Source organism: Balaenoptera musculus, chromosome 20 (genome assembly GCF_009873245.2).
Source record: "Balaenoptera musculus isolate JJ_BM4_2016_0621 chromosome 20, mBalMus1.pri.v3, whole genome shotgun sequence".
In the NCBI taxonomy this organism is placed as follows: domain Eukaryota; kingdom Metazoa; phylum Chordata; class Mammalia; order Artiodactyla; family Balaenopteridae; genus Balaenoptera; species Balaenoptera musculus.
In genome coordinates this window covers 23802220-23826137 of record NC_045804.1, presented here as the reverse complement: position 1 = coordinate 23826137, position 23918 = coordinate 23802220, and the positions used below count along the sequence as shown (strand labels likewise).

General features: G+C 37.4%; 1 protein-coding gene across 11 annotated transcripts in view; it reads right to left on the bottom strand.

The window, feature by feature from the left end:
• The window catches only part of SPAG9 (sperm associated antigen 9), a 155629-nt gene that overhangs the window by 64661 nt on the left and 67050 nt on the right, over positions 1-23918 (bottom strand). For 9 of the 11 annotated variants that reach the window (XM_036838218.1, XM_036838220.1, XM_036838219.1 and 6 more), the window contains 2 exons: positions 11190-11260; positions 5131-5225 (listed from right to left, as the gene is read on the bottom strand). In XM_036838218.1, the coding sequence (XP_036694113.1) occupies positions 5131-5225; positions 11190-11260 (166 nt within the window). Of the gene's footprint in view, positions 1-4248; positions 4687-5130; positions 5226-11189; positions 11261-23918 lie in introns of those variants that run through there. The other 2 variants (XM_036838226.1, XM_036838228.1) reach the window with 1 other exon arrangement.

The following is a 23918-nucleotide window of genomic DNA, read 5'->3' as shown; positions in this document are numbered from 1 at the left end:
TTCCACCACATTATGTATGAGAAAACAATTGTCGGTTTTTCCAAACAAGGAGGCCAAAAAATTCTATGAAAGACTGTAGAGTTTCCAATGCTTTGTGGGAAATTCCAGTGAACAAGAGTTTCAATTTTAATAATAGAATTTTAACAAGAAACACATCCTTTGTTAATGCAAAGGACTTTTAGAGGGTAGAAATAAGCCTGGGTCACCCTGGGTCATTAACTCAAATGGAAATTAGCAAGAAATGAGACACTAAAGGTTTGGAGCTTCTAGGAACCATAGTGCTGCTGGTAAAAAATGTAAGTTAGAACAGAAACACTGAGGTTATAAATAAATGTTGGAAAATATTCAGTTTTCCTAAATAAGTCTTTATTCTGTAAGCTTATTTTCATACCAAGAAACTTAAGCCACTTTTGAAATGTGCCCTCACTGAACACAAAGGGTACACTGCTTTCATTCCTAATGACAATCAGAAAGGATTAGTACAACTGTCAAACACCTTCTTAAAGATTAGGTGAAGCAAAAGGGTTGAGAGACTGCATTTTATTAAAGTTGTAGGCACAAGGAAATAGAACAGGACTCTTCTCTATCAGAGTTAATTATTTATCACTTCTTCACACTTGGGGTACTTTTCCTATTTGATTTGGGAGGAAAATTCAAATGCATGTAGGCAGCATAACAGGCTAGAATAAAGGCTAGACTTTAAAACCAAATCTAAGTTTGTCTCCACGACCTGCCAGAACAACCAAATAACAAAGCAGTCAGCTATTCTTTACACCAGTTACTCCCAAATGCTGGTTCAGCAAAAAAGTTGTCATAAGTCCACAGTGAAGAGGCATTATTTATTATATCCTTACTGGATAATACAGAACACGTTATACACATACATGCTTCCACATATCATAGAACCTGTTCTTTCTTGAGAATGATTCACCCCTTTGCCACATCTTTTCTGCTTGATTTTATTTATTTATTTTTTTTTTAAATGAATTTATTTATTTATATATTTTTGGCTGTGTTGGGTCTTCGTTGCTGCATGCAAGCTTTAGTTGGCGGCGAGCAGGGGCCACTCCTCATTGCGGCGCACAGGCCTCTCACTGCGGTGGCCTCTCTTGTTGCGGAGCACGGGCTCTCGGCACGTGAGCTTGAGTGCAGGCTCAGCAGCCGTGGCGCACGGGCCCAGCCGCTCCGTGGCATGTGGGATCCTCCCGGACCAGGGCCCGAACCCGTGTCCCCTGCACTGGCAGGTGGACTCCCAACCACTGCGCCACCAGGGAAGTCCCTCTGCTTGATTTTAAAATGCCCTTTATTTCACCAAATGATGGTGACAACGATTGGAAATTTTGGGTGGGGAACGTATTTTGGGAACTGAAAATCTAAGGGTCTAAGAGCTACCAGATTACTTATTTTTTTTTAACATATCTTAATGACTTTAGCAAAAAGTGACCAGGAATTTAATCAGATGGAATTTAATGCAAGGCTCTCTAACCCCAAGTGCAAAGAAAGACAATACAAACTTCATTCGAATTCATCACACTGCCAACAGAAATCAAAATACAGGCCAGTCATGAGAATTATCTTCCTTTATGAATGACAACACAATCATTTTCACACATGTCAAATACTGGAAAAGTTGGGGGAAGGAGTCGGCTGTGGGTCCAAGTTTTACTTTCCTACTCCTGTTAACTACTAAATCTACAATCCAAAATATAAGTAGAATTCAAACCTTGGTACTGCTTATATTTATCCTTCAGAAACTGCTTGACGGGGAGGGAATTTTTTTTCAGAGACTGATAGCTGTCAAGAAGGTCAATGATGCTCTAGGTTACACTGTTCCAACTCTGGAAAAATTGTATTACTACACACATCTTTTCCCTCCTTTTTTTACTGATAAACTATGTAAGACTTGGCGGGGAGGGAGAAGGACATGTAATTATGCACTTTAAGTAGAGTCCTATTTTCAAAAGGAAACCCTGAAAAGTGAACATTAGTCCTGTACTATAAGGTATGCACGTTTGATACTCTATATATTAAACACTTCAGTAAAACTCACAAAAGAAACCAAAGAATGAAATACATGTGGGAAAATATCAAGTGGCAGATTTAAACCCCAGGTGTTTCAATAATGCATTACTATCTAGAAACAAAGCTATCATCAGCTATCAGAATCCTTGTTACATATTTTTAAAAACTGCCATATATCCAATTTTAAATTGGTTATTTAAATGTTACCTTATGTGCATAAATAACTTTGCAAATATGTTTTGAAACAGCTTTATTATTCCCATTTAAAACAAATAATAATTAATAAAATCTACTATACATATTATAAAGAGCAGTAAAAAGATTACATTTGTTCAACACCCACCATGTGGCAAGCACTCAGATGGATGATTTATTTACATTATCTCATTTAATCCTCATAAGGAAATAGGAATTATTTTCCCTGTTTTCAGATTAGGAAAAGTGACACTCAAGAGACTTTAGGCACTAGTAATCAGCAGAAATGGGATTCAAAGGCAGGCCTGTTTTGACTTCAAGACCCATGTACTTTCCTTGGAACTACCTATTTCTTGACAATTTAATCTTAATATTAAAGACTTGGAATGTGGAAGACTTTCTTCATCAGATCAACAACAACTTTTATGTCAAGGAACTTTTTGAATTTAATCATAAGTTATTTTATGAATAAAACAGCTAGAGCTAAAATAGTTTTGCTAAAAATGTAGTAGATATAAGTGACTATGAAAATTATTTACTTGTTTAATTTACAATATATCTTGCAACTGACTGAATACAAAATAATCATCTCACGTGTTTTTTAAAATGACCCAATGGGGTAAGAACCTCAGAGGAGGAAACTCTGGCACAGAGAGTAAGCACCTTGCCAAAGACCCCACAGCTCGCATGTGGCAGAGCATTTGTAGCCAGCCAGTCCAACTCCAAACCTCTTACCCACTGCACAGCACTGCATGGCACAGCACAGCACTGGCATCTTAAATGGAACGGAAACCTAAGACAGCCCTTTGAGACTAATCTTATTTTAATAGTCTAGATACTCTTGAGTCAAGGTATTTTTCAATTTCCTAAAAGCCTATATATACATATATACAAATCCTTTATGTCTTAAAATATACCCAAGTAATAAGATTTGCTCCCGATTTTTATAAAATCAGGGAAAAAAAATGACCAAGTACCTAGTTTTAAGACCATAATTGAAATTTAATTTTTGGACCTTAAACTAATGTTGAACATGAATGGACCTATGAATAAAAAAAGAACACATTGAGGGAATTTACTACTTTAATTCACCTTACTGTAAGTCCACAATTAGGAGTTGAGTTTTAAGTAAACACTTATAAAAAGCTATACACTATGAACCCTCATTTAAAACGACGCATAAAGCAAAAATCTCAACAAATCAGATAATTTTAGTTTGATGAATTAGAAAACAAAAGAAACCAAAACATTAAATCTCTAAAATATAGAAGATGGTTCTTAGAGCGTGCAAGTAGAGTGAAGAGCAGAAAAGCTACAGAGATTAATGACTACCCCCACAACCGGGCATGGATATTTGTCACCCAAGTCTACAAAGAAAAGGCAACATCTGACAAAACAATAGTGAATAGCCTCTGTAAAGCTTTCATAACTTTGATGTGTAAATAATTGGGGGAAAAAAATGAATTCCTTGCCCTAAAGGTTTAAATCCTTTCGCTTTAAAATATATTTTGTTTTAGGACGAAAATATTTAAGTTGTCAGTTCCCATGAGCTGCTATCAAAAATTGCAAAAACTGCAAAAAGGATGCCTGAACCTCCATCAGTCAAAGGATAGTTGGAACAAAATAAACACCTATGGCCTGCGTCTAATCAACTACAAGTCCCACCATAAAAGATTATTTGCTCCTAAATACTCAGATACTAAACGAAGAGACTGTGTAAATTTAGACCCAATGCTCGACTCCTGCTCTCCCTTTACTCTTTGAACACTGCTTAAAACAAGACCACACTGATCTTGTACTTGTGTATAAGTACAATCTGAAAATCTTTTTCTTAAGTCAGTGCTTTCCAAACACCAAGCCGTATCCCTAAGTGATAGCCCATAAATTACTATAAATAAGAAATGAAATCTCAGCTTCAGTCCATTTTCCATTGTTTCAATCTGCAAAAGAAATGGTTACAAAGAAGACCCGTGAAGCTAAAAATTCAAGAAAAACCAACTAAACAGGGACTTCTAAGAGAGACTAAAGTACCTGAGTATCCTTGGTAGGTTCTGCGTCAGAGCTGGCACTCCGGTAGAAATAGAAAAGTGCACAAGCAGCAAAACAGAGAGAGACACTAAGATAGCAGAATTAATGACCACCGCCCCGCCAACAAAGCCAAACACAAACAGCAGCATGCATCCAGGACTCATGGCGCTGTGCTGGCATGGTGAAACACCGGAACCAGGAGGCCTACACGGGGGCCAAAGGGGTATCTTTGTAGTGAGGATCTGTCATTCAGTTGCTGCCACAAAAACAATGCCATCAGCAGCAGCTTTCCACTCCATCCTGCAGCAGCTCCGAAGCGATGACGTCATCCCGCTCTCCCCACCTCATAACCATAGAGCTGCTGCTCCTAGCATTTATGCAGCAATCCAGAGCAACGGCAAGCCTATTAACTGTTTTCCTCTCCGCTAAGAGTCCTGGCTTAGCTCATTGGCTACAATGCTTGGAGATCTACATAATTTATTCACACTCCTACATCAAACAGAAGTCTTAGCTAGCTAACCCTTTCAAGCATGCCTCTCTGTAGCAAAAAGAACTTTTAAACCAATTATACAGGAGAAATGAAAATTTTTCAGCATTCTCACAAATCAGACAATTTTAAACCTAGTGTAATCTTCATTACATATCAGAAATCAATCAAAATACCTCGATATGTTGCCATATAGCATGGCTCACAATTTACCTCTTCATTAGTGAAAGCTGTTCTGTTTTTCCATGCTACTCTCTCCTGTAGCATTCCAACTACAGTAGAGAACTTTTTGAATCAGCTTAACTATTGTTCCAGGATTAAAGAACAGAGAGAAACAGAAACAAATAGATTACTTTATTTCGCTTTTTCCCAAAGCAAAAATGTATTAAAAAGCTTACCTAATTCTGCTATGAGCTGTGGACTCTAGTTGATCACCCCCTGAGAGCTGATGAAGTTTTGTTCTTTCTAAGTGTTCCATATAATTATGGATCATCTATTTTGAAGAAAGAAAAGAATACACAAAATTTTAAGACTAATACCTGGAATAAAAACATACTGTTACAGCAAGGGAAACCTTTTAATATAAATATCTTATTTATCAGACTACAGTTCCATGTAAAAGAATATTAAGGATGAAATTTTCTTTTAACGGCAAAGGAATATGCAAATGCTTACATTTAAGGATGCTAGTGTCCACAAAAGTAGCCAACATCTTGCTTAGCATAGCAAAAACAATTTTTTACCATGTAAATGGTAATGCTATTAAATAATTTTGACATAAATAACACAAATTAGGATATAGACATTGAAGGAATTGACAAGAGATTACTGGTTAAAGGTGATATAGAGGGCATTTGAGAAATCCATTACTAAAATGGGAAACAACAAAAATTAACATGAAACTTAAGAAGAAATCATACCCTTATTTTTTCCATTTTATAAAGGATTCACAGAGTAAAGATCATTTTCAATTTAATACCAAGATGTTTATTTCTTTTGTCTACAGATTTAGTTCAAAGAATGCTAAAATATTCTCTCCTTTGCTTGACTGCTAATTTACTGGAAGCATTACTTAATATAATTATATAATAATAGCAGCAAACTAAAACAAATGAAAAATCAGAGCACTTTGAGTCTTAGATAAGGAACTATAAGACAGACAAGCTGAATATGGAAGTGAAAACTTCAAGAATATCAAGTATATAACCCATCAAGAAATTCTACAGTCTGATTGATTCTTATAACCTACAGTTCCACTTTTAAGAACCCCAAATCTGTCATTAAAACATGTAAAATGCAACAAATTTCAATGATAAAGCCTTTGCTAGATACTGATGCGATACGAATAAGAAAAAAATGAGTAAGAAAAGTTATGTTAGCAGTTTAAAGAAATGTAAATATTAAGAGTAGGCAAGAAAAGGTGAATATTCCTAGAATTCTTAAAACTATAGCATGGAATAGCTTTGAAAGTTGCTAACCTTTAGCTGTATGAAGATGGGTTTCAATCTCAATATAACATAAAATATGCATTGTAGCATATTAAAAGGATAACTACTGAAAGAAACAAAATTTAAAACAATTTTTTAAAATTTATTTTTAAAAAGCATGCTTTTGTTGGGAGTTCCCTGGTGGTCTAGTGGTTAGGATTTGGCGCTTTCACTGCTGTGGCCAGGGTTCGATCCCTGGTCGGCGAACTGGGATCCCGCAGTGGCCCAGTGTGGCCAGATAAATATATATATATATATATATATATATATATATATATATATATATATATATATCTTTTTTAGAAATCCAGATTTTTTTTTTAACTTTAATTTTATTTATTTATTTATTTATGGCTGTGTTGGGTCTTCGTTTCTGTGCGAGGGCTTTCTCTAGTTGCGGCAAGTGGGGGCCACTCTTCATCACGGTGCGCGGGCCTCTCACTATCGCGGCCTCTCTTGTTGTGGAGCACAGGCTCCAGACGCGCAGGCTCAGCAATTGTGGCTCATGGGCCTAGTTGCTCCGCGGCATGTGGGATCTTCCCAGACCAGGGCTCGAACCCATGTCCCCTGCATTGGCAGGCAGATTCTCAACCACTGCGCCACCAGGGAAGCCCAATAAATATATTTTTTTAAAGTATGCTTTTGTTGTGAAAATTTTACTTGGCATGCATGCATATACAAAAATTAAGAAGTATGTAAATCAATTTGAAACTGTTATTTACTTCAAATAAACAAAAAGATGAACTCTGATGCATGGATTAAGATGGGTAATTCTATCAAATCAAATATAAAAGAATCAATCAGACTGTTCCCCAATTAAAACTAGCCCAAATAAGAAATGTATCAGACAAGGAAAAATGAATACAGAATCACATGGATATGGTATATGAAAGCATTTTTAAAACTTTTAAATTTAAAGATTTTCTCTTTACCACCATGTAAAGAACAGTTTTGCAGAAATACAGTTTTTGTCTTTGTGTCAGTGAATCAGAAATAATGAGCTGTTTCCTTCTTGTATCAGGGAAAACTTTAAGGGAAAAAATTTAAATGAGACTAGTATAACAAAGTGATGGTTGGGCCAAATAGGTATCAATTTAAATTTTCAAAAGATTTTAGAAAATCTAAGTCAAATTCTTTTATAATGGAGAGTGATTATATGAATTTGATTCATTCAAATGGAAGAATCTAAGTTTCTTTAAGCATTCAAATGAATAGAAATCTCCCCTAGACTGCTTTTATAATGATCTATTGATATTTATTCAATATAGACAAATAAAAAGATTAAATAAAATGCAAAGATATAGTTCTACCCAAATAGAATCTACTGAATTAGGTAGAATCAGTTCTACCCCAAATAGTGCATTCTATAGATTGATTCTTGTCTTAAATGAATACGTTAAAAATTTTTTAATTTAGAAGATGTTGAATTCCAAACCTTCTTCAAATGACTGACCCAAGTAACTATTTCTGACTTTCCAAAATGGTCTATATAATGAAATTGGTTTTAACCCAATTTAACACTTAATAGGACAGAACAACAACAACAAAATGGCAGCTAATATTTATTGAGCACCAACTACAAATCAGCCAGTGCATGTACATTGTTTCAATTAATCCTCACAACAACAATATGATTTTCTAGATAAACTCCAGTTTAAGGAGGTTAAAATAACTTGCCCAACTTGACCAGCTAGTTAATGATTAACTGTGCTCTAACTGTCAGCTAGTTGGCTTTGTGGCCAGAACTCAGGTCCATCTGACTCAGTCATCAGAGTAGTTAAGCATTATAGGACTCATGGTGTATCTGCCCTTTCAGTCAATTCTGGAGGCAGGCAATAAGCTCATTGTCCTTTCTTCCTCACACCCACATGAAAACCCCACATCCTAAAGCATTTCCTGATGTCTGAAATAAAATACGCACTATATTCTATATATGCACAAAAAAATAGAAATAATAAATTGTACATAAAAATTTAAGTTTTAATTACAGGGTTTCACAAAGTAGCTCTGGTTTTTTTAATAAAAAACTGAGTAGGGGGCAATGCTGCCAGGTAGAAAAGAGAGGTAGAGTAAAATAGGATATGCTTTATATAACCTACTATTGGGTCCACCAGCCCCATCCCTCCTTATCTCAGAATGGCAACTCTCAATTTTCTCAGGTATGCACACTAATTCACACATATCCAGGAGTCAATTCAGCAACAAGTAGCTGGAGTCATGAAGAAGGGTCCCAAGCACACTGTTTAGAACATCCCAACTCCCCTCCCACTTAGAGAAATCTTCACAGCAGAGGTTGACTGTCAACTTTGGCTAAAACTGAAATGCAAGGCAATAGTTATTAGAAAAGCAAGGCAAAAATAGAGGTTTTGAAGACAAGTGGCATGAATCCTTTTAATTCTGTTGGCCTCGAATCCTTCCATACGCAGCTCAAAATCCTATAAGTACATCCACCAAGCCACTATTCTTAAAGTGGTTGAGATGGCATAAAACAAAGAGGCAAAGAAAATTTTCTAGTGCATTTAACGTCCATGTGTTTCATAACCTAAAAGCATTATTGAAAATTCAGGCAAGGGAATCAGACAGACCCAGGTTCAAATCCAGTCACATACTAGCATGGCATTTGGGACAAATCACTCCATCTTCTCTTTCTAAGCTTCACTCTGTAAAATGGGGGTGGATGATAAGAATTTACTCAGAGGACGAGATGAAAATGCATTTAAACAGTCCCTGATGTAAGACCGGGGTTCAAGTTTTTAGTGTTAAATATAAGAGTATGTATATCTCCTCCAATGCCCTCTTCAAGGTATGTCTTCTTTCAAGCAAATTCAGTAATGTGTATAAAATTTTGAAATTAATTAGAGAACAGTTATTCACATTACAAAAAGAGCCAGAGATTTCCCTTAAGCAGCAAACAATGCTTTTGATAAAAGTGCTTTTAAACAACTTTTTTGTAGCCTATAACAAAGGTTACCTTAGTTAGAAGTAACAGTGGAAAGATTAAGGTTAAATCCTTCAGACTTCCTTTCCCTGAAGGTTTTCAGAATTTACCTTTAAAGGACACCTAGTTCTTTAGCATTGGATAGCTATTTATAATTGCTAATTGAATTGTATTTCTAGTACAGCTGTATAAACACAGAAAAATGTGGGCTAGAATAGAAAAGACCCACATTTTAAAGCAGCCATATCTGTGTTATATAAACCTTCCTTGAGGCAGAACGAAATACAGAGAGCCTATCAGGGCAGAGGATAGAAGCTGCTTATGACTAAGGGTGGGGACCCTATGAAAAAGCTACATGTGAGATCTGCCTTGGTTACTAGAGAGACCCAAATCTCTGCCTTGGTATTTAGGATTTTCCTGAGATCTTTTCTTCTTCCTGGGCTGTCCTTCTCTGAAGGAACAGAAATAGAAAAATTATTATATCTTTTCATTTGAAATTAAGATGTCAGATTGCTTTTTCTGCTGGAACACATCTTCACTTTTGCTAAATACGTATATGAGAGAAAATATGAAATTTCACTTTACAATGATTTTTTTTCTAGACCGCATATTTTATACATATTTCAATTTAACAATCCTCAACTATTACAAAGGTTAAAACTTCAATGAAAAAACAAAATGACTATTCATTATTCATCACTATCAACTACTTATGGCACATAAACCTATTCCCCCAAACATGCTTATAATTATCAGCATTGATAAGCACTACCAGTACAGGGCATTGTTCAGGCACTGAATTGAATGGTGTGAAAAGAACCAACAACAGACCTTTAACAATCGATTGTTCTTTAACAGTCTTAATATCTACCAAATACCGTCTTATTAAAATGTGGTTATTTTTTACATACTGAAAAGGCTGCTGTGTAAGCTGTTCCTGTTTTCCAAGAGCTCTATGGTTCCAGCCCTCTGTGGCCAATCTTTTTCCTCCACCACTAAATATCAATTCTGTGACACTTCATGCTTAGTGTGTGGTTATGTAAGTTAAAACAGTAATAATCAAACCTCACATGTCAGGAAGAAATGCCAACACCTCCCCAAGAAAGTGTTAAGCACACTACTCTCCAAAGCAAATGAAACTGAGTGCAGTGGGGTTTTACATTCCTTAAAAGCAACAATATAGGTCCCTACCAGAGGCAGGATAAGAGATCGCCCAAACTAGTGAAAGGAAAATGGAAGCTGAAGACTGGAACCATCTGTATCATGGGAAAGACAGGACTAGAAAGGGAAAGAGAGCAATTATTTTTTTCAGGTAACAGTGCATGCATCTATGAAAATTCTATTTATTTAGGTATGTGAACCCCAGAATGACCATGATACACAGAAACAATTTTCACATTAAGGAGATAGAAAGAAACAAAGGAAATATATAAGAGGCTGACAGAGAATCATAAAAAGAAGGTTAAAAAACCCTCAAGTACATTTTCTAAATTGCTTTGAAGAGATTATGTGCTAGAGTTCATCTAAAATACTGAAATTTCATGCAGAAAACCTGTTTTAGAGTCATTTTAAGACATTATAATTTGTTATTTGTTATGAGCTTGATGCAAATATGTCCTTTATACTGTATTATAAATGTAGAGACTCTGACCAATAATTTACCAATCCATCATTTCCCAACAGGTAACAAAACAAATTATATCAATTCTCTCATATTAGTATCACGTATACTTTTTATCATGCACACATTAAGTTTTTACTTAACCAGCCAAAGACACAAGTATTGGAACTGCCTTAATAATTACATTATTCTGTGGCACACTAATTCACCACATGAAAAGTTAATGCCAGATAAAGGACATTAAAAGTCAACATTTGGTAACTAAGTACATGCTACATGAAATTTAAAGTCTTCTCAAAATAATCCCCAAGGATTATACTAGCTGATTTTCAAAGAGAAATTAAGACACATTTTCTAAGGTTAATTTCTTTATCTCAATATTAGCATGGTAAGAACAACCTAGAAACCCACCTCTGTGTGTCTTTGATGTAATGCATTATATTCCTTCTTCAGTTCTGCTTCTCTTTCTTCAAGTCTGCTAACTGAAATTAAGATACATACACTTAATCAAAACAAAATATAAGAAATTTACTTGAAAATTCTATCTTTAAAACTTGGAATGGGTTATCCATAATCCTTGATAACTTCAGGACTCATCGCTCCATATGAAATTCTTCACAAAGCTAGTGATCTCATTTCATCATCCTTAATGAAAGTTTTGGAGAGGGAATAAACAGAATTTTTTAAAAAACTAAACATCTGATTGCTTCTCCTAATATGTATATGTTTATCAGGTCATCCCCATCTAAGTAGGTTTTTAACATGATATAGAATTACCTCTTGGAAAAACACTTTACAAATCTCCTCACAGAAGTTTTAACCTGGGACTAGGGTCCAAATCATTGATTTCTGATATTATTCCAGCTCTTTTTCACTACTGAGCAGTATGTGAACATGTCACTATTTATAAGTACTTTCTCTACTTCAGGTCTTAATTTCAGGGACTCATCTTCTTTTATTTAGCTCCCTCTGCTGATGGAGTTTGTGTGAGCCACTATGTGGCTCATGGAGCACAACTTTGATACTTTAAAAAAAAGTTTTAAGATCCTGAGATATAGAATGTCAGAACAGGATTTCACAGGAAAGAATGGTATCAGAGAGGAATGATTTTGAGAAGATGGAATCCAAGCAGGACCACGAAGAAATTACAGTACCCAAGATAGATAGTGATGACAGTAGAGCAGGCAGGCACTGTTATCACAGAGAAAGGAACACAAAACAGTGGAGGTGGCAAGGAAGAGGGGAGACCAGCCAGCCTGGAGGAGCCCATACTGGCTAAGGAGCAGTGGGTGACAGTCTGCTGGGGAGAAGTAAAGCTGGCGCTAAAGGAGCTTGTCAAGATACTCATTTAAGTCTGTCTGAAAGCATGACAGCAGTTGGAAATGGTCTCTTGGTATAAGGGTCAGCTAGCTACAAACATGCAAGGCTGTTTGTAAGTGACAGCCAGTGACTGTGTCAGCTGGCTGTAGAAGTAACTACTATGAACTATAACAGCACACGCATGAATGTTTTCATATGCCTAATATTAACACACCAGACACCATATATCACATAACTTGTGCTGCCTGGTAAACTCATTTTTGGTTTGTGTAGCTTTGTTTGAATATATTGAAAATATGCCATTAATTAGGAAATCTGTAGCTCTGACTTTTGATTTGTTTCTAATCAAGCCTATGTGTTGGCTCGTTAAATTTGCAACAGTGAGTAAATACACTACAGTATCCATAGAGTCACACTTTATCGTGCCAGGCAAGGCTTGAGGACATGTGCTGCTCATCTTATCTTGTGGCTGAAAGCAATAAAAAGCAAACATATAAGGCAGCTGTTTTGCGATAACACAACAGATACTGAAACCATAATAAATTTTAGTGCAGCTTCTGTGATTTTTATTTAAAGACAGAAAATCCAAGCAACTTACCAATTATATTAATCTAAAAGCATAATCCTAAAACTACTGGGTGAACCATAAGTATTTTTAATTGCTCATCTGTGTGAATCAAAATTTTCCTGGTATTGTGCAACCAAAACAAAAAATTAGAGGCTGAGACTAAAATAAAATTGCAACTATCATCCATAACCCTCAATTTCAAATTTGTGCTCAACAGTAGAGCCCCATTACTCTTGTCAACTAACTTGGTATAAATTCATAAGATAAATTTATATCACCATCACCACCACTACTACTAACAGCTAACATTATATAGTACTTGTTATGTAACATGCACTGTCCTACGTACTTTATATTAACTAACTTGAGCCTGACATTAACCTTATGATGAAAGTTTAATACATTTCATTTTAGAGATAAGGAAACTGAAGTAAATAGGGGTTAAGTAACTTGCCCAAATTCACAAAGTTAGTAAATGGCAAAACTACAATTCCTAATGGAAGAGACTAGATCCAGAATCAGCTTTTAATTACCATGGTATTCTGTCTCTCAAGAAATACTCCTTTTAATTTGTTTTATACATTGGAGTCTACTTTAAAATTTCACTTTGGGGAAAAAAAGTATAGAGGGTACTCCTTTATTACTTGAAATAAAACCCCCTCTGTCTGGAAAGAACCTAATCATGGATACTACAACTCAAAGGTATCAAACTGCCAAGTAAAATATGTACCCAACTTTATTAATCATGATGAAATGCATATTAAAACCAAAATGTGGGAATTCCCAGGTGGTCCAATGGTTAGAACTCTGCGCTCTCACTGCCGAGGGCCCAAGTTTGATCCCTGGTCGGGGAACTAAGATCCCATAAGCCAGGTGGTGTGGCAAAAAAACAAACAAACAAACAAAAAAGTAAAAAAACAAAATGCAACACCACTACATACCTGTCAGAATAGCTAAAATGAAAAACAGTGTTGGTAAGGAACAAGTTCTGGTAAGGAACTTTTATACACTGCTGGTGGGAGTATAAATTGGTACACCCAATTTGAAAACTGGCGAGATTTAAGAAAGTTAATATTTGTCAACCTTATGACAAAACAAGTTCATTACTATGAAATATGTCTATGTGTCCACCAAAAGGCATTTAAGACAATGCTCAAAGCAGCACTATTTGTGCCCCAACCTGGAATCAACCCAAATATCCACCAACAGCAAAATGGATAAATATTCATGTACTGGAATACTATACAATAATGAGAATGAGGAAATTATTGCTGTACACAACATCATGGACAAATCTCACAAACAGGATATTGAGGAAAAGAAGCAGAAGCAAAAGAATACAAAGTTCAAATACATACATAACTAATCTAAAACTAATCTAACGTGTTAGAAGTCAGGATAGTGGTTACCTTTGGGGAGGAGTTATGACCTGATGAATTTACTGTGTATACAGCCCAACCCCACCCCAGTCCAAACATAATGTGTACCCATTCACACAAGCACTTTCCTTGGCTTGAATACTCATCATTCTTTATGTTCTCCAACAACTCCTATAAATTCAACATATAGCGCAGGATTTAAACAGACTATTCAGAACCATAACAAATAAGCTGTATTGATTCATCATTAAAATGTATGGGGAGATGAGCAAAAAATGTTACCAGATTGGAGAATTATAAAAAGAAATAGGGCTTCCCTGGTGGCGCAGTGGTTAAGAATCCGCCTGCCAATGCAGGGGACACGGGTTCAAGCCCTGGTCCGGGAAGATCCCACATGCCGCGGAGCAACTAAGCCCGTGCGCCACAACTACTGAGCCTGCACTCTAGAGCCCGCGAGCCACAAGTGCTAAGCCCGCGTGCTACAACTACTGAAGCCTGTGCACCTAGAGCCCGTGCTCCACAACAAGAGAAGCCAGCGCAACGAGAAGCCTGCACACTGCAACAAAGAGTAGCTCCCGCTCGCCGCAACTAGAGAAAGCCTGAGTGCAGCAACAAAGACCCAAAGCAGCCAAAAAATAAACAAATAATTTTTTAAAAAAAAGAAAGAAAGAAAGAAAGAAAAAATGATTGCCATCATTGGAGGATAAATTGGAATTACTCTTTTGAAGGTCACGTTGGTGATATGTATTAAAATAAGCAATGTGTATATCCTTTGACCCATTGTTACTATTCATTTGAAAAGGGCGTAGAACAGGACCTCACACACCTGTCTTTCAAATACAACAATTAAAGGTACTGTTAAAATGAATGCAGTATTATCATAAATGCTGACATGAGATGGTGCCTAGAACTTAATGGAAGGATGTTGAATATTACTGCTATATCTGAAATTTAAAAATATAAAACAATGCATAGTATGATGTCACTAAGATGTCTACAAAGTCAAAACGAACTGATTTTCTCTCCCAAACCTGCTCTTTCCCATAATCTTCTTACTCAGGCAAAAATCTTGCAACTATCCTTTTGCTCTTCTCTTTTCCCACACTGCAATCCATCAGCAAATTCTGTCCAGTTTACCTTCAAAATAAATCTAGAATCTGACAACTTTTTACCACTTCTATCACTCCCACCTTGATATAAGACATCATCTCTTGCCTGGATTATTACAATTATCTCCTGACTAGTGTTTCTGCTCTAGTCTCTGCTCCCCTGTGTTTAAATGGTAACCTGGCTGGAGTCAGATAGTGACTGACTGCTCAAAACCCTTCAACAGCTTCCCGTGACAGAAAGAAAGAAAGGAAGGAGTGAGGGAGAGAGTCCTTACTCTGGCCTACAAGACCCTTCAGGATCGGATGTGTCAAGCCACACGGCTTTTGTTCCCATGGAGAATTCTTGTCTCCCCACCCAACTGTTACAGACTGAACTGTGTCCAACCCAAATTCATATGTTGAACCCCTAACCAATATAACTATGTTTGTAAACAGGGCTTTCAAAAGGTAATTAAGGGGAATTCCCTGGTGGTCCAGGGTTAGGACTCGGAGCTTTCACTGCTGGAGCCTGGGTGCAATTCCTGGTCGGGGAACTAAGATCCTGCAAGCTGCGTGGCACAGCCAAAAAAATAAATAAATAAAAATAAAATAAAAAGGTAATTAAGGTTAGATGAGATCATAAAGATGGGGTCCTAACTCAATAGGACTGGTATCTTTTTTTAAGAAAAGGAAATGATAACAGAGCTCTTTCTCCCCAAACATGCACAGAGAAAAGGTCCTGTGAGAACACAGAGAGAAGGCGGCCACCTGCAAGCCAGGGAGAGCGGTCTCAGAAGAAACCAAACCTGCCAGCACTTTCCAGCCTTTAGAACTGTGAGAAAATTAATTTCTGTAATTTAAGCCACCCAGTCTGTGGTCTTTTGTTATGGCAGCCCTACAAGAACTATTGACAAATATCATTAAGACAACCTTTGAAAGAAGCTTTTATACATAATGTTTATCAATTGACTTGGGACAGACAGCTGAGCTTGTAGCTCATAGAAACAGGTCCTGACTGACTTTATGGCAGCTTGCTAACCGACGTTGGTTTGTGTAGCTTTGTTGTAATGTACTACTTAATCGTAAGAATGTGGGAAAGGAGACATAAAGCCCCAAAATACCACTAATTGCCAGAAATCTCCTACCATTTACCTAAATGAACATGATCATTGTTCAAACTGGCTTATGTTTATCTACAAAAATTTCTTAAATTTCTATTAATCACTCTGTCCCCTTAAGCATTTTGTATTATTTCTATCGATAATTCCTTAACCCTCCATTCACAGCTTTTTAACCCATTAGACTTAACGTTCTACTTATTTCCATTTGGCATCATAGTCTTACTTTCACCTCAAAAATAAATTTGATAAACTATCAACCCATTCGCTAATCAACCATTTCACATTGTATTTACTAATCTCATATAAATTATCTGTATCTGTATTATTTCTTAGCAAGCCTGTATCATACAAGAAAGGGCATTTAACACATGCAAACCACATATGGTTACATGTGACCTGCCCCTGACTCTCTTATTTTTTTCAATAGATTTTATTTTTTAGAGCAGTTTAAGGTTCACAGAAAAACTGAAAGTACAGTTTCCATATACCCCTGCCACCACACACCCACATCTTCCCCCACTATCTACATCCCACACCAGTGTGGTACATATATTACAGTCAATAAACCTACACTGACACATCATAATCACCCAAACACTAAAGTTTACATCAGGATTAACTCTTTGTGTTGAATATTCTATAGATTTGGACACATAAATAATGACATGTATCCACAATTACAGTTTCATACAGAGTAGTTTCATTGCCTTAAAAATCCTCTGTTCGCCACCTATTCATCCCTCCCTCCCTCCCTCGTCCCCTCCCACTGTCCATTTTAACCATGGCAACACTTATCTTTTACTGTCTCTATAGTTTTGCCTTTTTCAGATTGGCTTCTTTTACTCTGTAATACCTTTCTGAGGTTTTTCCATGTGTTTTCATCACTTGATACATCACTGCTTTTTAGCACTGAAAAATATTCCATTGTATGGATGCACCACAGTTTATTCCTGTTATTTTCATAAGTGCTACAGTGTTAAAACTATAAGCCTTAAACGCTCATCATCTCATCTAAGCACTAAAGTTAATTTTCTTAATCTACAAATATTTTCAGTTAGTACTGCTGCATATTACACACTTCTACGCTGACAGATGATTTCCATATTTTCACTGTTCTTAATACAAAATACATCACAAGTACACTTAAAGCAAGCTCTCTCTCAGCTTTCTGTATGAATACATGTTACCTATTACAGTATTTAACACAACTAGTTTTATTTTTTAAGGCAGCAAAAGATCCAGGCTAAAAGTAGAACATATTCACCTCAAAACGTAAACTGATAACACTGTACTTTACATCAGCCTATTAGTCTGATGCATCACTGTTGTATTCTGATTTTCTCTCACCTGTAACTATGTTTTTAAGAACATTCCATCCAAAAGCTGCAGAAACTGTGCACTCTCTTCAACTGCACATGAAACATTCTCCAGGATAGATCACGTGCTATGCCACAAAACAAGTCTCAGTAAACTTAAAAACACTGAAATCATATCAAGCCTCTTTTCCAACCACAGTGCTATGAGACTTGCAATCAACTACAAGAAAAAACCACAAAAAATACTAAACATGTGGAAGCTAAACAAATGCTACTAAGCAACCAATGGGTCAATGAAGAAATCAAAGAGGAAGTCAAAAAATACCTTAAGGGGACTTCCCTCGTGGTGCAGTGGTTAAGAATCTGCCTGCCAATCCGGGGGACACGGGTTTGAGCCCTGGCCCGGGAAGATCCCACATGCTGCAGAGCAGCTAAGCCCCTGCGCTACAACTGCTGAGCAACCCCTGCTCACCACAACTAGAGAAAGCCTGCACACAGCAACGAAGACCCAATGCAGCCAAAAATAAATAAAAAAAAATAAATTTATATATAAAAAAAAAAACCTTAAGATCCTGAAAATGGAAACATAATATTCCAAAATCTATGGGAGACAGCAAAAATAGTTCTAAGAGGGAAATTCAAGAAACAAGAAAAATCTCAAATAAACAATCTAACCTTACACCTAAAGGAACTGGAAAAAGAAAAACAAAACCCAATGTTAAGAGAAAGAAGGAAATAATAAACATTAGAGTGGAAATAGAGACCTTCAAGATGGCAGAGGAGTAAGACGTGGAGATCACCTTCCTCCCCACAAATACATGAAAAATACATCTACATGTGGAACAGCTCCTACAGAACACCTACTGAATGCTGGCAGAAGACCTCAGACGTCCCCACGTACCTGGGTAGGGCAAAAGAAAAAAGGAAAAACAAGAGACAAAAGAATAGGGACAAGACCTGCACCTCTGGGAGGGAGCTGTGAAGGAGGAAAAGTTTCCACACACTAGGAAGCCCCTTCACTGGCAGAGATGGGGGGTGGGCGGGGGGGGGGGAAGCTATGGAGCCACGGAGGAGAGCACAGCAACAGGGGTGCAGAGGGCAAAGCGGAGAGATTCCCACAAAAAGGATCAGAGCTGACCAGCATTCACTAGCCTCAGAGGCTTGTTTGCTCACCCGCCAGGGCGGCTGGGGGCTGGGAGCTGAGGCTCCGGCTTCCGAGGTCAGATCCCAGGGAGAGGACTGCGGTTGGCTATGTGAACACAGCCTGAAGGGGGCTAGTGCGCCACAGATAGCCGGAAGGGAGTCCGGGAAAAAGTCTGGAACTGCCTAAGAGGCAAGAGACCATTGTTTCAGGATGCGTGAGGAGAGGGCATTCAGAACACCGCCTAAACAAGCTGCACATACCAGTGCGCACCGTGGCTATCAGCGCAGACCCCAGAGACGGGCATGAGATGCTAAGGCTGCTGCTGCAGCCACCAAGAAGCCTGTGTGCGAGCACAGGTCACTATCCACTCCTCCCCTCCCGGGAGCCTGTGCAGCCCGCCACTGCCAGGGTCCCATGATCCACACACAACTTCCCCGGGAGAACGCACACCATGCCTCAGGCTGTTGAAACGACATGCCGTCCTCTGCCGCCGCAGGCTCGCCCCGCATTCCGTACCCCTCCCTCCCCACAGCCTGAGTGAGCCAGAGCCCCCTAATCAGCTGCTCCTTTAACCCCGTCCTGTCTGGGCGGGAAACAGACGCCCTCAGGCGACCTACACGCAGAGGCGGGGCCAAATCCAAAGCTGAACCCCAAGAGCTGTGCGAACAAATAAGAGAAAGGGAAATTTCTCCCAAAAGCCTCAGGAGCAGCAGATTAAATCTCCACAATCAACTTGATGTACCCTGCATCTGTGGAATACCTGAACAGACAATGAATCAACCCAACATTGAGGCGGTGGACTTTGGGAGCAATGATATATATATTTTTTTCCTTTTTCTCTTTTTGTGTATATGTGTATGCCTCTTTGTGTGATTTTGCCTGTACAGCTTTGCTTTTACCATTTGTCCTAGGGATCTGTCTGTCCGTTTTGTTAGTTTGTTTGCTCTTTTCTTACTTTTTTTTTCTTTTTTTTTTTAATCAGTCATCAATTTTATACACATCACTGTATACATGTCAATCCCAATCGCCCAATTCAGCACACCACCATCCCCACCCCACCACAGTTTTCCCCCATTGGTGTCCATACGTTTGTTCTCTACATCTGTGTCTCAACTTCTGCCCTGCTACTGGGTTCAACTGTACCATTTTTCTAGGTTCCACATACATGCATTAATATACGATATTTGTTTTTCTCTTTCTGACTCACTTCACTCTGCATGACAGTCTCTAGATCCATCCACGTCTCAACAAATGACTCAATTTCGTTCCTTTTTATGGCTGAGTAATATTCCATTGTATATATGTACCACATCTTCTTTATCCATTCATCTGTCGATGGGCATTTAGATTGCTTCCATGACCTGGCTATTGTAAATAGTGCTGCAATGAACATTGGGGTGCATGTGTCTTCTTGAATTACGGTTTTCTCTGGGTATGTGCCCAGTAGTGGGATTGCTGGGTCATATGGTAATTCTATTTTTAGTTTTTTAAGGAACCTCCATATTGTTCTCCATAGAGGCTGTATCAATTTACATTCCCACCAACAGTGCAAGAGGGTTCCCTTTTCTCCACACCCTCTCCAGCATTTGTTGTTTGTAGATTTTCTGATAATGCCCATTCTAACTGGTGACAGGTGATACCTCATTGTAGTTTTGATTTGCATTTCTCTAATAATTAGGGATGTTGAGCATCTTTTCATGTGCTTCGTGGCCGTCTGTACGTCTTCTTTGGAGAAATGTCTTCTGCCCATTTTTGGATTGGGTTGTTTAATTTTTTAATATTGAGCTGAATGAGCTGTTTATATATTTTGGAGATTAATCCTTTGTCCGTTGATTCGTTTGCAAATATTTTCTCCCATTCTGAGGGTTGTCTTTTCTTATTGTTTATGGTTTCCTTTGCTGTGCAAAAGCTTTGAAGTTTCATTAAGTCCCATTTGTTTATTTTCGTTTTTATTTCCATTACTGTAGGAGATGGATCAAAAAAGATCTTGCTATGATTTATGTCAAAGAGTGTTCTTCCTATGTTTTCCTCCAAGAGTTTTACGGCGTCCAGTCGTACATTTAGGTCTCTAATCCATTTTGAGTTTATTTTTGTGTATGGTGTTAGGGAGTATTCTAATTTCATTCTTTTACATGTAGCTGTCCAGTTTTCCCAGCACCACTTATTGAAGAGACTGTCTTTTCTCCATTGTATATCTTTGCCTCCTTTGTCATAGATGAGTTGACCATAGGTGCGTGGGTTTATCTCTGGGCTTTCTATCTTGTTCCATTGACCTATGTTTCTGTTTTTGTGCCAGTACCATATTGTCTTGATTACTGTAGCTTTGTAGTATAGTCTGAAGTCAGGGAGTCTGATTCCTCCATCTCCATTTTTTCCCTCAAGACTGCTTTGGCTATTCGGGGTCTTTTGTGTCTCCATACAAATTTTAAGATGATTTGTTCTAGTTCCGTAAAAAATGCCATTGGTAATTTGATAGGGATTGCATTCAATCTGTGGATTGCTTTGGGTAGTACAGTCATTTTCACAATATTGATTCTTCCAATCCAGGAACATGGTATATCTCTCCATCTGTTGGTATCATCTTTAATTTCTTTCATCGGTGTCTTATAGTTTTCTCCATACAGGTCTTTTGTCTCCCTAGGTAGGTTTATTCCTAGGTATTTTATTCTTTTTGTTGCAATGATAAATGGGAGTGTTTTCTTAATTTCACTTTCAGATTTTTCATCATTAGTGTATAGGAATGCAAGAGATTTCTGTGCATTAATTTTGTATCCTGAAACTTTACCAAATGCACTGATTAGCTCTAGTAGTTTTCTGGTGGCATATTTAGGATTCTCTATGTATAGTAACATGGCATCTGCAAACAGTGACGGTTTTACTTCTTCTTTTCCAACTTGTATTCCTTTTATTTCTTTTTCTTCTCTGATTGCCATGGCTAGGACTTCCAAAACTATGTTGAATAATAGTGGTGAGAGTGGACATCCTTGTCTCATTCCTGATCTTAGAGGAAATGCTTTCAGTTTTTCACCGTTGAGAATGATGTTTGCTGTGGGCTTGTCGTATATGGCCTTTATTGTGTTGAGGTAGGTTCCCTCTATGCCCACTTTCTGGAGAGTTTTTATCATAAATGGGTGTTGAATTTTGTCAAAAGCTTTTTCTGCATCTATTGAGATGATCATATGGTTTTTATTCTTCAATTTGTTAATATGGTGTATCACATTGATTGATTTGCGTATATTGAAGAATCCTTGCATCCCTGGGATAAATCCCACTTGATCGCGGTGTATGATCCTTTTCATGTGTTGTTGGATTCTGTTTGCTAGTATTTTGTTGAGGATTTTTGCATCTATATTCATCAGTGATATTGGTCTGAAATTTTCTTTTTTTGTAGTATCTTTGTCTGGTTTTGGTATCAGGGTGACGGTGGCCTCATAGAATGAGTTTGGGAGTGTTCCTTCCTCTGCAATTTTTTGGAAGAGTTTGAGAAGGATGGGTGTTAGCTCTTCTCTAAATGTTTGATAGAATTCACCTGTGAAGCCATCTGGTCCTGGACTTTTGTTTGTTGGAAGATTCTTAATCACAGTTTCAATTTCATTACTTGTGATTGGTCTGTTCATATTTTCTGTTTCCTCCTGGTTCAGTCTTGGAAGGTTATACCTTTCTAAGAATTTGTCCATTTCTTCCAGGTTGTCCATTTTATTGGCATAGAGTTGCTTGTAGTAGTCTCTTAGGATGCTTTGTATTTCTGTGGTGCCTGTTGTAACTTCTTTTTCATTTCTACTTTTATTGATTTGAGTCCTCTCCCTCTTTTTCTTGATGAGTCTGGCTAATGGCTTATCAATTTTATTTATCTTCTCTAAGAACCAGCTTTTAGTTTTATTGATCTTTGCTATTGTTTTCTTTGTTTCTATTTCATTTATTTCTGCTCTGATCTTTATGATTTCTTTCCTTCTGCTAACTTTGGGTTTTGTTTGTTCTTCTTTCTCTAGTTTCTTTAGGTGTAAGGTTAGATTGTTTACTTGAGATTTTTCTTGTTTCTTGAGATAGGCTTGTATAGCTATAAACTTCCCTCTTAGAACTGCTTTTGCTGCATCCCATAGGTTTTGGGTCATCGTGTTTTCATTGTCATTTGTCTCTAGGTATTTTTTGATTTCCTCTTTGATTTCTTCAGTGATCTCTTGGTTATTCAGTAACGTATTGTTTAGCCTCCATGTGTTTGTGTTTTTTATGTTTTATTCCCTGTAATTCATTTCTAACCTCATAGCGTTGTGGTCAGAAAAGATGCTTGATATGATTTCAATTTTCTTAAATTTACTGAGGCTTGATTTGTGACCCAAGATGTGATCTATCCTGGAGAATATTCCATGTGCACTTGAGAAGAAAGTGTAATCTGCTGTTTTGGGATGTTTCCTATAAATATCAATTAAATCTATCTGGTCTATTGTGTCATTTAAAGCTTATGTTTCCTTATTTATTTTCATTTTGGATGATATGTCCACTGGTGTAAGTGAGGTGTTAAAATCCCCCACTATTATTGTGCTACTGTCGATTTCCTCTTTTATAGCTGTTAGCAGTTGCCTTATGTATTGAGGTGCTCCTATGTTGGGTGCATATATATTTATAATTGTTATATCTTCTTCTTGGATTGATCCCTTGATCATTATGTAATGTCCTTCCCTGTCTCTTGTAACATTCTTTATTTTAAAGTCTATTTTATCTGATATGACTATAGCTACTCCAGCTTTCTTTTGATTTCCATTTGCATGGAATATCTTTTTCCATCCCCTCAGTTTCAGTCTGAATGTTTCCCTACGTCTGAAATGGGTCTCCTGTAGACAGCATATAGATGGGTCTTGTTTTTGTATCCATTCAGCAAGCCTGTGTCTTTTGGTGGGAGCATTTAATCCATTCACGTTTAAGGTAATTATTGATATGTATGTTCCTATGACCATTTTCTTAATTGTTTTGGGTTTGTTTTTGTAGGTCCTTTTCTTCTCTTGTGTTTCCCACTCAGAGAAGTTCCTTTAGCATTTGTTGTAGAGCTGGTTTCGTGGTGCTGAATTCTCTTAGCTTTTGCTTGTCTGTAAAGCTTTTGATTTCTCCATCAAATCTAAATGAGATCCTTGCCGGGTAGAGTAATCTTGGTTGTAAGTTCTTCCCTTTCATCACTTTAAGTATATCATGCCACTCTCTTCTGGCTTGTA